The sequence below is a fragment of the Stenella coeruleoalba genome (assembly GCF_951394435.1).
Source record: "Stenella coeruleoalba genome assembly, chromosome: 5".
Lineage (NCBI taxonomy): Eukaryota > Metazoa > Chordata > Mammalia > Artiodactyla > Delphinidae > Stenella > Stenella coeruleoalba.
The window spans coordinates 84,700,492-84,716,719 of record NC_137150.1 but is presented as its reverse complement, the minus strand read 5'-3'; the positions used below and the strand labels follow the sequence as shown (position 1 = coordinate 84,716,719).

At 36.4% G+C, this 16,228-nt stretch overlaps 1 protein-coding gene across 3 annotated transcripts in view; it reads left to right on the top strand.

Annotated features, from left to right (window-relative positions):
* Window positions 1-16,228, top strand: part of GRAMD1C (GRAM domain containing 1C) — an 81,607-nt gene that overhangs the window by 56,316 nt on the left and 9,063 nt on the right. For all 3 annotated transcript variants that reach the window (XM_079923413.1, XM_079923412.1, XM_079923414.1), the window contains 6 exons: window positions 6,105-6,242; window positions 10,409-10,527; window positions 11,967-12,109; window positions 12,878-12,981; window positions 14,329-14,505; window positions 15,633-15,690. In XM_079923413.1, the coding sequence (XP_079779539.1) occupies window positions 6,105-6,242; window positions 10,409-10,527; window positions 11,967-12,109; window positions 12,878-12,981; window positions 14,329-14,505; window positions 15,633-15,690 (739 nt within the window). The remainder of the gene's footprint in view (window positions 1-6,104; window positions 6,243-10,408; window positions 10,528-11,966; window positions 12,110-12,877; window positions 12,982-14,328; window positions 14,506-15,632; window positions 15,691-16,228) is intronic.

Below are 16,228 nucleotides of genomic sequence, written 5' to 3'. Positions count from 1 at the left end.
CCTTAAGATGGGGGAGATGAAGCAGTAGCAAGGGAAAAGCGATTTTTTTCTTTTTATCCATGACTCATTTGTAACTGGATGTTGTGCTTCTAATCTCCCTCACTTGTTTTTCTCCTCCTCCAACCTCCTTCCCCTCTGGCAACCACTTGTTTGTTCTCTGTATCTATGACTCTGTTTCTGTTATGTTTGTTCATTGTTTTGTTGTTTTAGATTCCACATATAAGTGAAAGCGTACAGTATGTGTCTTTGTCTGACTTATTTCACTAAGCATAATACGCTCTAGGTCCATCTATGTCAAAAACGGCAAGATTTCGTTCTTTTTTTATGGTTGAGTAATATTCCATTGTGTGTGTGTGTGGGTGTGTGTGTGGGTGTGTGTATATATATATATATGTGTGTGTGTACACACACACACACACCCACACACACACCCACACACACCACACCTTCTTTATCCATTTATCCATTTACCTTCTTTATCCATTTATCTGTTGATGGGCACTTAGGTTGCTTCCATATCTTGGCTACTGTAAATAATGCTACAGTGAACATAGTGGGGTGCATATATCTTATTGAATTAGTGTGTTCGTTTTCTTCAGATAAATACCCAGGAGTGGAATTGCTGGATTGTATGGTCGTTCTATTTTTAATTTTTTGAGGAACCTACATACTATTTTCCATAGTAACTGCACCAGTTTACATTCCCACCAACAGTGCACAAGGGTTCCCTTTTCTCCACATCCTCCCCAGTACTTGTCATTTGCTGTCTTTTTGATGACAGCCATTCTGACAGGTGTGGGGTGGTACCTCATTGTAGTTTTGGTTTGCATTTCCCTGATGATTAGTGATGTTGAGCATCTTTTCATGTGCCAGTTGGCCATCTGTATGTCTTCTTTGGAAAAATGTCTATTCAGGTCCTCTACTCATTTCATTTTTTAATCAGGTGGTTTTCAGTTGTTGAGTTGTATGAGTTCTTTGTATATTTTGGATATTAACCCCTTATCAGATATATCGTTTGCAAATGTCATCTCCCATTCTAGTCAGCCTTTTCATTTAGATTATAGTTTCTTTCACTGTGCAAAAGCTTTTTAGTTTGATCTAGTCCCATTTATTTATTTTTGCTTTTATTTATCTTGCCAGAGGTGATATACACAAAAAAATACTGCTAAGAAAGCTGTCAAAGAATATACTGCTTATGTTTTCTTCTAGAAGTTTTATGGTTTCAGGTCTTACATTCGAGTCTTTAATACCATTTGAGTTTAAAAAAATCATAATAAAAATCTTCATGGTGTAACACTATAATTTTACTACTTTCCTTAACCACAAAAAAAAAAGAGAAAGAGAGAGAGATTCAAAAGTAGAGAATATAATAAAAATAAAAAGCAATTGCTTAAGGGAAACTTTATAGCAAATCATATTCTCTTTACTTTCTCTTAAGTTAGAACCAATAACCTAGGGCTTGTCATGCTTATCAAATGGGCATTTCAAGGAATTTTTTTCTTTTTAGCTGTAAGATTATTGACACTGAAGTCAGTGAAGTGAGGAGACAATGGGAAAGTTCTAGGGTAGTGACTACTTTCAAGAACGGAGTAATGCCAGTGGAGTTTTGCTATACCTGCTTTTGTACCAGCATGTTATATTAATATTCCTGCCAGAATATTGGTGATGGGAATGTTGTAGTGGTTTGGATCTGTCTGGCATGATTGTATTTGCTAGTCCACTTACTGTTCCGCTTAGACCTGGTTTGGGAGCCCCTGAAGGCTGTTTACTAAATCCATGAAGACTAAAACTAGATCCAAGGCAAATCGAAATCAAATCCAAATCACGTCCAAATCTAAGATCAAATCCAAATCCAAAACAAAACCAAGACCAAATCCTTGAAAACCAAATCCAAATCAGATTCAACCTTGGTTTGGAAACACTGAAGCATCTCTGATGAAAACTAAACCCACGCTCTTAAAAATGTAAATAAAAACAAACAAGTCCCTAAAATATCATAGAATGCATTAAGAAGACAGTTGATGTGTTCTTTTGAAAAGATAGTTGACAGGAAGTTTTTTTTATTAAAGGGTCAAGCACCAGGAATGACTAGACTCTCTTGGTGTCTTTACCATTCATGCTTGGGTACGCAGCCCTGTGAATTAGTTATCCCCTGCCTGCTTGAACCTCTAACTGTAGGAAGATCTACTCTGGCACCCAGTGGCCAGACACGTAAGTGACAGCAAAACGGGGATTTTTTTTTTCCCCCCTTCTTTCTCACCTGCTCTTTTATAAGAATGGTCCTTTAAAAAAAATGCCTTACTTTCTTTATTGAGTTCCTATAAAATTAACATTAATGATTAAAGGGTAACATTAAAACTCACATAAGCTGTGTCTTTATCTAGAAATAAACAAAGAATAATAGTGTTGTAGTTTCTGTATTGCATGTGAGCCCTAATCACCCATTTTTAGAAAATGGAAGATAAAAAAAATTGTGTGTCCTTAGTTACTCAGTTAAACTCCAAATTACCTAATTTTCTTGCATACCTACCTAATACATTTTTCACACATCCTCAAAATACTATCAACATCTGGTTTAAGTTTTATTCATGTCCAGGTCCTTTTCATACTTATGTCTCAATTTTCCCACGATTTCCACTGGCCACTTTCAAACTTACATGCTTGAAATAGTATTTCTTCTTTATTGGAAATAGTAACCTGCTACTAAGTTGAGCAGTGTTCCTTTCCCCATTTAAAATAACACCTGCTAGCTTAATAAATTTCCAGCAATATTATTGGTGATGTTATTTAGGTCGGAAGCTTTAAAGTACCATGAATTTAATAAATAAATAATCCCAGGAACTTCCTTGGTGGTCCAGCGGTTAAGACTCCACGCTCACAATGCCGGGGTCCGGGTTCGATCCCTGGTCAGGGAACTTGATCCCGCATGCATGCCGCAACTAAAGATCGTGCACGTCGCAACAAAGATTCCACATGCCGCAACTAAGACCCGGCACAGCCAAATAAATAAGTATTAAAAAAAATAATCCCAGGTGGAAATAGTTTATTTCATATCCTTACTTCCTCAAACACATTTACATACAAAAAGTATTATTGTTAATTTCCAGCAGCAACACCACAGATTATGTTTTATCAGTCATGATATAGAACATTTTATCGAATAATGGAGTTTAAATGAAATATGAAGATATTGTGTTGAAATATTTATATAAGTGTAATTTATGTCCTTCTTAAATGTGAACAGGAAACTTACTTTTGGAAAATTATAGTTCCAGGACTCCTTAGAGAAATGGCTGCTTCTAGGGCCCAGTTGGGGAATATACAAAATGAACCTGGAACATCTTGTAGTGCCAGAATATAAAGAAGTGCTTGAAAAAGAAAAAAAGAGGCATGTCGAAAGGACATAGGAGTCAACCTGAAAGAGCTTCTAATGGCCAAACAAAAAAAAAGTGAGCAGCAAAATAAATGATAATACTGCATTATAACCTAAAGTATAAAATAATTATTCATAAGTCCATACTGATACCAATGATTGAATAAATATATAAATGGGGGAGCAAGCACGAGTCTTCCTTACAGAGTTCCAAATAATATATGTAGATACTCCCCCTTCCAGGAGGTGGAGCTTAATTCTCCTCCCCTTGAGTATGGGCGGAACTTAGTGACTCATTTCTAACAAATAGAATGTGGAAAGAGGAAAATAATACTTTTGAAGTGGAGAAGCCTGCCAGACACCACCAAGTGATCGAGGTTAACATCACCATAAGTCATGCGGATATGTGTACACCCTGAGTTTGAAGAGAAGGGTACTTCATCTCTGTGGTATTCTTCCCCAAAATCCAAACCCCAGTCTAATCATGAAAAAAACCCACCTCAGATGAACCTAATTGAGGGACGTTCTATATAATACCTGACCTGTACTTTTCAGATGTATAAGGGCACTGAAAAACAAGGAAAAAGTGAGGGACTGTCATAGATAGGAGGAGACTAAGAAGATAACAACTAAATTCAACATGGGACTTTGGGTTGGGTTCTTGAACAGAAAGGGACATTACTGGAAAAAATAGGAATAAAGCCTAGTTTAGTTAATTGTACCTCTAAAATTCTTAAAAAATTTAAAAATATGATTGCAAATTTAAAGTCCTATAAATAAAAGTAGACCCTAAGATTTTTTGCGTTTTCAATAGTCACTTATTCATTCAAAAAGTTATTTAACACTTACTGTGTGCCAGACATGTAATGTACTTAGGTGTTTGAAATCAACATGATCCCTGTCCACATAGAACTTAGAGTCTAGTGCAGGAGAGAGACAATACACAAGTCACTAAGCCAATAAAAATATAATTACAAGTTGGGATAAGTTCTGTGAAGGTGACGAGCAGGATTAATAGAATCACGTGTACTTGTTTGTTTCTTTGTGAATACATGAATTATTTTTACAATGAACATGTATTACTTCTATGTCAGAAAAAGCTATTTCTCAAGCCTAATTAGGAAGTTGCCTCACAGAACCTTAGTTAATTGCCTAGTTTCAGTGATTCATTTCTATGCCCACGTAGCCATTACTTGAAATTGCAGTGAATAGCTTTTGCCTACACATAGTATTGTTGCAGGGAGAAGGTAAATCAGTATCTACCCGATGTCCCTAAGTTCTTTGCACCTGTAGCAAAATAGGGAGACACAAACCATTTCATGAGGGAGAAAAACCAACAGCTGGGGTGAAGGCAGAGCTAGAAGAGTTTTTCTGATGCTTAAACCACTATCTTTTACTTTAAGTGACTGCTTCTCATGGCTTAACATGGACAGATGCTTGACACAGATAATTCTTAGAGCTTGATTTGTGAACTGTGGGGAGCTTTTGTCACAGTTGTCATTCTGTACTGACAGGCATAATCCTTGAAATAATAAATAATCCCAGCCCTGAAATCATTAAAATTTCACATTGGATTGCTTTATTCTATTTCCTTTATTCTACCAGGCTCCTATTCCTAGATGTCCCTTTTTTTTTTTCATTTCCTTTTAATTCTTCTAAGTTAAACTCCTTGAACTATAAAATAGAGGTTTAGTTTGTGTGCTCTGGAGCTACGGTGAATTCAAATTCCCATTCAGTCACTCACTAGCCACAGAGCTTCGGCGAGTTTCAGCAATTCTCTCAGTGTCTCAGTTTTCTCCTCTGTACGATGGAGATGAAGATGTTAATACCTCTTATCTCACAGGATTGCTGTGAGGATAAGATGAGTGAATATTTGTAACATGCTTAGCACAATACCTGCCATATGCTAAGCACCATAGATTCCTGGGCTCTTTTATGCAGTGTTTCCAGGGAACATGAGGAGAGGTGAGCAGATGTTTCTTCTTCATTTGCTACCAGGAGTTTTCAACATAATTATCGCTGTCAAATTCTTAGAAAAATGTAATATTCCATTGGGCTTTATTTAGCTTTGAAGAATACTTTTCAGAAGGATTTCTTTTAATGTGTGGTATTGAGAGTAGGTAGTGGATACAGTGATACTTGTCTTGGGGGAGTGAGCTTCAAGTCAAATCTGAAACACTGTTCAGGCTAGTAAGTTAGTGAGTGCAGCAGGGAGATATTCGAGTCATTCATGACTTAGTAATTACCGAATGTTTGCGTATTCAGAAATGGGACCTGCTATTCACCGTGGTAGATACCACCCTATGTGTCTCGATACTGCCCTTGTCACTCTTGAAATATTTTTTTGAGTGCTCGCTTCGGCAGCACATATACTAAAACTGGAATGATACAGAGAAGATTAGTATGGCCCCTGCACAGGGATGACACACAAATTCATGAAATATTCTTTTGAATGATATATTATGGTAGTTTGATATTCAAGTTAAATATTTCTATGTCTTTTGGGTTTTGACTGAACTATTGATCATGTATAGTTTAATTACTATATACTATTATGTATAGTTATACATAGTACATATGTATATAATACCAATTTAGAGTTTTAATAGTGTCCTGTAATGTGCTGATCATTGTAATCACATTTAAAAACCATTTTGTGCCCAAAACAAAACCTTGAGATTACCTTTCCTTGATTTCTTCACTCTTTGTTCCATGTTTTTTGTTTCCCCAGAAAATATTCCTGAGAAAGATCTTCATGGAAGACTTTATATCAACCGTGTTTTTCATATCAGTGCTGAGAGAATGTTTGAATTGCTGTTCACCAGTTCACGCTTTATGCAGATATTTGCCAGTTCTAGAAATATAATAGGTTGGTCTTGTGTTCTTATCTAATGATAAATTTGGGAGAATTTTATTATCCTTAGAGGCTTGAGCCTATGTAAATTGATTTATGTTGTCAAGGGGAAAATTTAGACAGGCTTCCATTTTATTTTGGTGATGTATAAACTAGTGTTTAGGTGTTTTGGCTAAAATCACACGTAAATAGTATAATTGTCCAATTAGTCAGGTCCTACCTACAATTAAGTTCAGACCCTTTGAGAACTAAAACTCCATTTATTTATTAATGTAGCAGTTTAGTTGGGTTGAACCACCTTTAAAAGGGTTCTACTGTGGAAAAATTGGATTCTAGTAGAGTATAAATTGGTGCAATCACTTTGCTAAATGGTTTGGCAGTATCTACTAAAGCTGACTCCGCGATTCTACTATTAGGTATATATAACCTTCAGAAATGGGTACATGTGTATTCTGAATGACATGTACTGCAGTGTTCATAGCAGCATTATTTATAATGGCCCCCAAACTCAAAACACAGCCCAAATATCCACCAATAATAGAATGGATAAACAGACTGTGTACGTTCACACAAAAGAATACTGTATAGCAATGAAAAAAAACCCCTGCTACTTATAATAATACGAGTAAATCTTACTGATATTCTGTAGTATTAAGCAAAAGAAGCCAGACACAAAAGAGTACATACTGTGATTTCTTTATATTAAGTTAAAAAACAGGTAAAACTTATTTATGGGCATAAAATCAGCATACTAGTTAACTGCAGTTGGTAATTGGGTGGGTAAAGACTGGGAGGGGGCTTCTGGGATGCTGGTAAAGTTCTCTGTCTTGATCTGGGTAGTGGTACACGTGTGTGTTTTCTCTGTGCAAATTCATGGAAATTTGAGATTGCAGTGTCTATGGTCTACCTTAATGAAAATACCAAAAAAAAAAAAAAATCCAGTTAGGAAGTTAGTTATAAAAAAGATTTTATTGATTATGTATTAAAGGTTCTATTTTGGTAAACATCTCAAATAAGCTTATAGTCAATTTGAAATTGAATTTATCCTAAATATTTCAAGATATTTTAGAAACTTTGGGAGCATGTGGTTTAGCTTGCTATATAAAATTAGAAATCAGCAGTGGCAGAGATCCATATAAGCTGAGTCATTCGACATAGTCAAAGAGGAAGTTATTCTACAATCAATTTAAATATAGTCTATAATTTAGCCATTTTATTAACGATTAGATGTTATTCCTTTATTTGAAACTTTTATGTAAACATAATTACATATTCATAGATTATATCATTGATATAGGTTCAATTGTAAAGAGTAATTTTTCCTTATTATTTATAGTAGAGTAGCAAAGCAGTTTCTAATTGATAGCTATTGAGTCTTGTGATTATATTAAGAATGTCATGTTTTTAAAAATCATTACTTTTTTCAGTTCTTCCAGTTTTTTTTTTTAACTTATTGATTATTTATTTTTGGCTGCATTGGGTCTTCGTTGCTGTGTGTGGGCTTTCTCTAGTTGCGGAGAGCGGGGGCTACTCTTTGTTGCGTTGCGCGGGCTTCTCATTGCGGTGGCTTTTCTTATCGCGGAGCACTGGCTCTAGAGCGCAGGCTCAGTAGTTGTGGTGCACGGGCTTAGTTGCTCCGTGGCATGTGGGATCTTCCTGGACCAGGGCTCGAACCCGTGTACCCTGCATTGGCAGGCGGATTCTTAACCATTGAGCCACCAGGGAAGCCCCAGTTCTTCCAGTTTTAAAAATGTATAATACCTGAGGGATATAAATCTTTTCACTCAGTAGCTTATATTTAACTTATTATATCTGTTTTGAATCTATTTTGTATCTTTTTGCCATTCATGTCTACCTGGAGAACTTGCTATTTCAGAAGAGTAGGATACATAATTTCTCTTAATTTTCTAAGATGATGCCTGTTGATACTGCACCACTATTTTTATGGCTGCAAAGGCCCACAAGAAACTAGCATGTTATTCCACGCTGGTACTAAATGAAGTTTGTTTTTTGAATCATAACTGCATTTGGTGTCTGATATCATATCTAGCTTCAATATGGATGACTGTGTTTGCTATCTGATGCTATAAATGGCTTTGGGGAGCAAAGGCTTCTGGCTAATCACAAGTGTAAATAGTGATAGGCATGTTGCCTTTAGACCTAGAATTAGTCAGAAGGTTTGCCCCGAAAGAGATAATCTGCTTCTGATTGCACGCTATTATGTTATCTTCTGAACTTGTTACCTGGTAATCAAAGTTGTGTTTCTTGAGAATGGATCTCAAAGTCTCCTTTCTAAAAATATCAAGAATTTAATGGGAAAGTTTAGTATGGTCAGTTATTTGTGGATTTAACCTAATTTCAGCATTGAAATGGCTACTGCTGGATCTATTTTTTAATAATGATTTAAAATTATTAAAAATGATGGTAATTCTTAATAATTTTCAATAAAAATTATCTAAATTGGATTCTTCTAAATCTTTGTTTACTATTGTATGACACTACTTTTGTAATTCAAAGCTCAGTTTTAAGTCTTTTTATTCAACTTTTTAATTTTGAAAAACATGTAAACCTTCAGAAAAGTTGCATGAATAGTATAATAAAACCTATACCCATTACCTAGATTCACCAATCTTTTTTCTTGCGGTAAAATGTACATAACATAAAATTGACCGTTTTAGCCGTTTTTAAGTACAATTCCGTGGCATTAAGTACATTCACATTTTGTTGTGCAGCCATCTCTAGAACTTTTTCATCTTCCCAAACTGAAACTCTGTACCTATTAAACAATAACTGTCCACTTCCCCCTCTCCCCAACTCCTGATGACCACTGTTCTACTCTCTGTCTCTGAAGTAGACGATGTTCTGGCACATTATGTTCAGTAGGCTTGTTGGCAACATTGGTGAAGATACAAGTGGAAGAGACACTTTCATCTTTGTTGATAGTTGCTTTGTTGAATGGTGTGCAGTTTTAATGGCAGAATTCAATGATATCTTTAAATTCTGTTGCTGATTAACAATGGACTATTTGTATAATTTTTCTGAAACAGGCTGACCTATGACTAAAATGATCTTTTGAAAAGTATTTTATAATTAATTTTATATCTCTTTCTTGGACAACTGAATAAATCATTTTTACAGCAAATTCTGTATTGTAGATCCCATGGTTTGTAATGTTGCCTTTTTAATTTGCTTGCACAATTTTTCTAGATACGCAAAAGGCAGCTTCAGGATCCCTTATTAAATCTCTAGGCCTAAGTAAATGAAAGAAGTTGAGCAAAATTGGATATATCATAAAGCCTTGCTTCAATCCTTTGATGATGGGTAGTGGGTTAGATAAATGCTCCTATGTTTTAGGACATTGATGAATAGCAGCCAGATATACTAATTGCCTAAATCCACTGTGCCAACAACATTAGCCAGCTTAGTCAGATCTTTGAATAGAGTTCATGATGCTGTTACCTATATTTTCCTAGTGTTTCGCTTGTTAAAGGACCTTTGTTAATGTGTGGTGCTATGTTCTAAAGATACGTTTCCGTTCAGAGTGTATTTTTACTCACTGTGTTGTTGCTAAGTAAATAAAAGAGAATTTTGACCAAGATCTTGCCATAAATGCAGAGAGATTATTCTATAGCTTTCTTCATATAGAAAAGGTTACATGGTTTATTTATATTCCGTTGCTCCCTCCTTGATTAAAGATCTCAGCAGATAAACCATTAACACTACATGATTTCTCATCGACGTGATTTCCCCACAAGTTGGGATCAGATCATATTGCTGCGTAATTCAAGGTCTTGTCCTCAGTGATGGAAATGTTGAAGTGTTCTATCTCTGTTTAATAAGGCCAGCACCGTTACTTCTCTTTGTACGTACTGGGGACTTTAAAAAGAAGCCTACTGATGAAATGACTTTTAATTTTATCTTCTAGAGAAAGGAAAAAAGTTTTTTAATAGACTACAACTTAGAAGTAAATGGATCAGAGATGGGGCGTATGTCACATACAAGAAGAGTGCCTAACGTGATTTTACTCTTGTTTAATGTTAAACTAATAACACAGTGATAAGGAAGTTAGGATTGGTCAAAAATAAAAATTGAAATAATCCAAAAACTCCCTCTTTGATTCCATTCCAAGCCATACCCCTCAAATTTCTAGAACTAACTCTTTTTATATTTGCTGTGATTAGATATAGTATCTACCCCTTGGAATGTAGAGCCTGGAGGTGACCAACTGAGAACCATGACCTACACTATAGTCCTTAATAATCCACTAACTGGAAAGTGCACCACGGCCACTGAAAAGCAGGTATGTCTATGCTGCCAGTATTCCAAAAGAATCATGCATGGGGGAAGAGGGAAGATGCCTGTCATAGGTCCTAGTCACCAATTTACAGGACAGTTTCAACAAATAAACGGCAAGGAAAAAAATTGAGGAGAAACTGTGTACAGGTTAAAAGAGATTTAAGAGGTATATCAACCAAATTAACTCAATCCTAATTCAGACAAACCAACTGTAAAAGGGTATTTCTGAGATTTAAGGAATTGTTCATTTTTATGTGCAATAATGGTATTGTAGCTATATTTTAAAGAAGAGAATATTTATCTTTTAAAGGGATATACTGAGGAATTTATAAAGAGATATACTGATGTATTTTTGGATGAAATTATGCTGGTATCTAGGGTGTTGTTTAAAAGTAATCTAGTCAGGCAGAGGATGGGAGTAGAGGGAGGGAATATGGGGAGAGGTACAGATGAAACAGGACTGGGCAGGAGTTAATATTGTTGAAGCTGGTTGATAAGCTTATGAGGGTTTATTGTATAATGTTCATTTCTACTCTTGTATATGTTTGAACTTTTCCATAATAAATGGTTTTTAAAAGGACAGTACTGGAATCTGATTTACTGGATCATGTCAAGGGTTAGAGCCAAATAACTAGATGGCTGCTGTGACATATGAGGAAGAGATTGTAAGATATTTAATGCTCTGTCTACTGTGCGACCAGCATGTCACTGTCATACAGTGGGGTTTATGTTTGGCCAGTTGTTGTTGACATATAGTATAACTGTTCTGCAAAGTTAGAAAATATTTATTAACATCTGAATTAGTTGTGCCATCATAGTTTTTGTCCGTCAGTGTTCAAAAGGACTTAAATATTTTTCTTCCAAAGATTTTCAAACATTTAAGAGAAGTTTTGTATTTTGAATTGGAGGGTCTTTGATAACCTTAGAGGATGGGCAGAATCGGTAAGGTGAAAATGAGAAAGATTTGGCCAGCAACCACTTCTGATGCTGTTTAGGGAAAGCAGTGTTTTGTTTGGTTGTCTCCTTCCTTCACGTTTTTGGTGAAGGGTGGTTTTGTTAAACTTTGATGAATTTTAGAGTGGGGTCCTGGCTTTGTTCAATTGAATTTTGAATTGTTTCCCTACCAGGAACATTTGCAATTCTTTATAAATTACTAACACACACGAGAGATTATGTAGTTCCTTTCTCCTCCTCATGCCTCAAAGAAAGGAAAAAAACAATTATACAGTGAAGTGACAGAGAGGTAGCAAATACTATTTCTGCAGGTCCCGTCTCAATTCATAGATCTCACAGCCAACATGGTGGCCCTTCTGGCTCTGTATATAGGCTTCTCATGTTTTTTGTAATTGGTGAGAAGGAATTCGAGTATATAGGCACTATATTGGCAAGAAATTTGATGTATTAAACATGTACATGCAAAAAAACTTAATCTTATTTTGGCAGAGACTGTATAAAGAAAGTCGGGAAGCACAATTTTACTTGGTAGATTCAGAAGTGCTGGCACACGATGTCCCCTACCATGATTACTTCTATACTCTGAACAGATACTATATCATCCGATCTTCAAAGCAGAAATGCCGGTTGAGGTGAGCTGCTGTAAATGAGTGTTTTAGTCAGGACAGGCTACATTGTGTGCTGGTAAACGTATCAATCCCAAAATCTTAGTAGTAGCCTTACACAACAAAGCTTTATTTCTTGCTTTACGTGTCCACCGGCAATCCGCAGAGGGGCGGGGATCCTTACTCAAGGACCCAGGCTGATGAAGGCTTTGACCTCCCGGGGCTGCACAATCCAGAATACGTGTCATTTCATTTGCCACTGGAAGAGAGAGCTGTAGAGCTGTGCTCGCAGTCCAGTGGCCAGAAATGCTCGCAGGACCCCGTTTAATGGCAAGGGGACTGGGAGACTTGAGGAGCACGTGGTGGGCGGTAAACAGCTCTGTTGCGATGGGAGACCAGAAATGTTGGCGTGTTGAAGATGGTGCTGGGCCATCACACAACTGGCCTAGTCTCAGCTAATGTAGTGACTTGCAGCTAATGTATGACCACTAGAGATTTTTTATACGAGGCATTTAGGAAATTTAAAATTTATTTTGAGCCTTTATTGCTATTTACGTAAAGAAAATTCAGGGTTAGAGAAAGGAAAGAAAGAAAATGCCAAGTTGATGAAATTTTAGCAGCGCCCAGTAATTTTTTAAAGAATTCATTATCAGTGAACAATTTTTTTTTTAATAGTCTTAATGACTTTGAATCCTTTTGGCTTTCCGCTGAATTCATTCCTACATCTAATTGTAATGTTAATAATATAATTAAAATTTGTAAATTAAATATTCTTCTTTCTTCCTTATCTATTAGAGTTTCAACAGATTTGAAATACAGAAAACAACCATGGGCCATTGTCAAATCTTTAATTGAGAAGAATTCCTGGAGTTCCTTGGCGGACTATTTCAAACAGCTTGGTTTGTAAATTTCTTGATTTATCTATTTTTGTAAAAATGGCATTTATTAACAGAATGGATGGATTCTTTGTTTGGATTCATAGCAGGAACTGGTAGGTGATGTTGGAATGACTCCTGCTGAAGTGGTTCCAACTACTCCACTTGGAATTTCAAAACTTCTCATTTTCATTGGTCTACCAAACACTTATATAATGCCTGTGATATGCCAGACGTTGTTCCGTGTGCTTTATAAATATCAACCTGTTTTTTACAACCCTGTGAGATATAAGTACTATTATTTTTTTTTCCATTGAAACACACAGAGAGAGAGGTTAAGTGACTTGTCCAAGATCACACAGTTAGGAGCTGTCACACTCCCTCCCTCTGTAAGGAGCCAAGGAAGCTGACTGCAGTGAGGGACTGGGTAATCCGGTCACAAGTATGCACTTGTACCCACGAAGGTCTGGAGCCTCCTCAGGCCCACATCTCCCTTACCAATGCAGCTCTCCTGGGTTTACGCAGGCCCACCTAGCAATGGTACCACATACATGTGTGGATTTGGTGGAGGTGGGTACTAGACTGGGGAGGTGATGTAGTTGTTCTGTTTGGATATTCTTTAAAATATACATGAGGAAAAAACATATATATATACATATGTGAGCATAATTAATTTTAGTTAAAGGAAAGGTGGTGGCCAATCAACTCAGGGTAATTTAAGGCTTCATCATCCAGCTTGTTGATTATTTATTTTCCTTGTTTCCTTGTCTTTGGTTATTTGATTATTAAGCTCCGGATCACTAGAAAAATGAAACTCAGAAATGAGTTTGGCCACTAGATAATGAACTTCTACTGAAAAATCTGGTGAAGGGAAAGGTTAAAACAAATGTGGAAAATGAGGTTTTTATTGATAGGTTGTTGGCAGATTTTCTTTACTAGTGCTTCCTTTTTTGCAAACCCTCATTGTAAATTAGAACTATTATATGCTTCCCCTTCCTTTGAGATTGACAATCAAGTACTATAATCTATCTTGGAAATCTTTCTAATGATCCAATGTAAGTGGGTTGTTTCCATAACTGAAATCTCTACATTAATATTTAATATAGCACATGGCAGATTTGCTCTGATGATCTTGTCATTAATTAATACAGTTCATTCTTCCTAGAATAATGCAGCCTCATTATGGGATCATCATACAAAACTTTTCATTAAGAGTAAAGTTTGAATCTAGGCCATAAGAATCTGAGTACTAGTTAAAGAAAGTTACCGAGGTCTAAAAAAAAGCAAACTGAGAACAAAACAGTGACCAACCCCCCAGTATCTTATAGTTGAGAAGGTTTCTCCACTATCTAAAGACTTTTTTCTTCTTAGAATCAGATTTGTTAATGGAAGAATCTATGGTAAATCAGCCCATTGAAGACCCTGGAAAACTTAGTGGCCTACGAAGGAGAAGGCGAACAGTCAACAGAACAGCAGAAACAGCTCCTAAACTTTCTTCTCAGCGTTCTTCTGGAGACCTGGGCTTAGATGCCAAAGGGGATATTACAGGTAGCTGTTACCTGGTAAACAGAGATGAAAGTTTTTTTTCCTTATAAGTTTATTTTATATGAAGCCAAATATGCCTCTTGTACAAGACATGTCAGTTAGGAAGTCTCCCTTTCTCCTCTCCTTTTCCAATAATGTTTGTCGAACTCTGGTTTCCTTAAAGAAAACCAATATATAAGTATAAAGGAGCAGTTACAAAATGGCAGGCATGTGGCCAGTAGAAGTATTTTACTGGGCCCACATGGTATTTTAAACCTTGGACATTTTTATATAGAATCTCAGATCTGGCAGCCCTGGACCCACATCCCTTCGTAGCAGCAGGTGGTTGGAGCTTAGTAGTAGCTGCCCCATTTGACCGAGCGTGCACTCTCCCCAGGTCACCAGTCCCCACGACTCTTACCCTATTGCTGGACGCTTCACTCATTAACTTCCTGCCTAGCATTTGTACACTTTTGATTTCTACTCTTGAATCTACTACCATGTTTGTATGCTTTTAATTCTTATGTACTATCAGGGCCAGCCTAGCAAAACTGCAGAGATAGAAGGTGACTTTGATTATCTCTACTCTCAATTTTGAAGACATCTTGCCCCTACTAAATGTTGTTCCCTCCCTCTCAGTGCTATAAAGCTGTCATACCTTCTCATCCTTCTACATTAGCAGATCCTTTTCTAAGGTTTACATCTTAGTGTGAATATGTTTTTCTACCATTTCAACTTAATAGCTCTTTAATTTGGGGACTTGGCAACAAAATTTGGGAAACAGAGAACAGGTGAGGATGATTAAAAAAGTTTTTTTTTAAGGAGGGAAGCATTATACGTAAAACTATTTCAAATATTATTTGCAGAGATGGAACTTAGCTAGAGATCATACATGATATATTGAATTGCTTGTTTAATTTTAGAACAAATTAATCTGTAATATAGGCCAAATTTGCAGAACGGATAACAGGGTTTCTTTTTGTAGATTTGTTTACTAATACTCAGGATATCAAAAGTCAGAAGAGGGGTGCAGGGAATTCACTGTAAATCACTTTGTCTTTACAAATAATTTAAAAAACTTCTTTTCCAGTACTTTTCAAATGAAATTAAACAATCCTGATTCTAAATCGGCCTTTTTTTGTAATTTGCAGGAAAGAAAAAGGAAATTGAAAGCTATAACACCATCCTTATTGTGGTGATGAGTATTTTGTAAGTATTTGTGTTGAACGCTTAGTTTGCTTGTGTCCTCACTTATCTTTTAATGGTTTCCAAAAGAATTTGAATGTATTTGTATATTGTTATATAGAAATTATCACAATTTGACCAATTTTGGCCTACAAAAACAGTAATTTTATATGCTTCAGTCTGATAGTTTTTGAATGATTTTCAGAAGAACTGTTAAATTCGAGGGAATACCAAATACACGTTCAGTAAATGTTTTCGTTTTTTAAAGTAATCTGATTTGTTTCTACCATCATAGATTTTTAGGGAAGTACCATAAATTTAAAGGGAATTTTTTTTTTTTTTTTTTTTTTGCGGTACACGGGCCTCTCACTGTTGTGGCCTCTCCCGTTGCGGAGCACAGGCTCTGGACGCGCAGGCTCAGCGGCCATGGCTCACGGGCCCAGCCGCTCCGCGGCATGTGGGATCTTCCCGGACTGGGGCACGAACCCGTGTCCCCTGCATCGGCAGGCGGACTCTCAACCACTGCGCCACCAGGGAAGCCCAAGGGGATATTTTTATATGC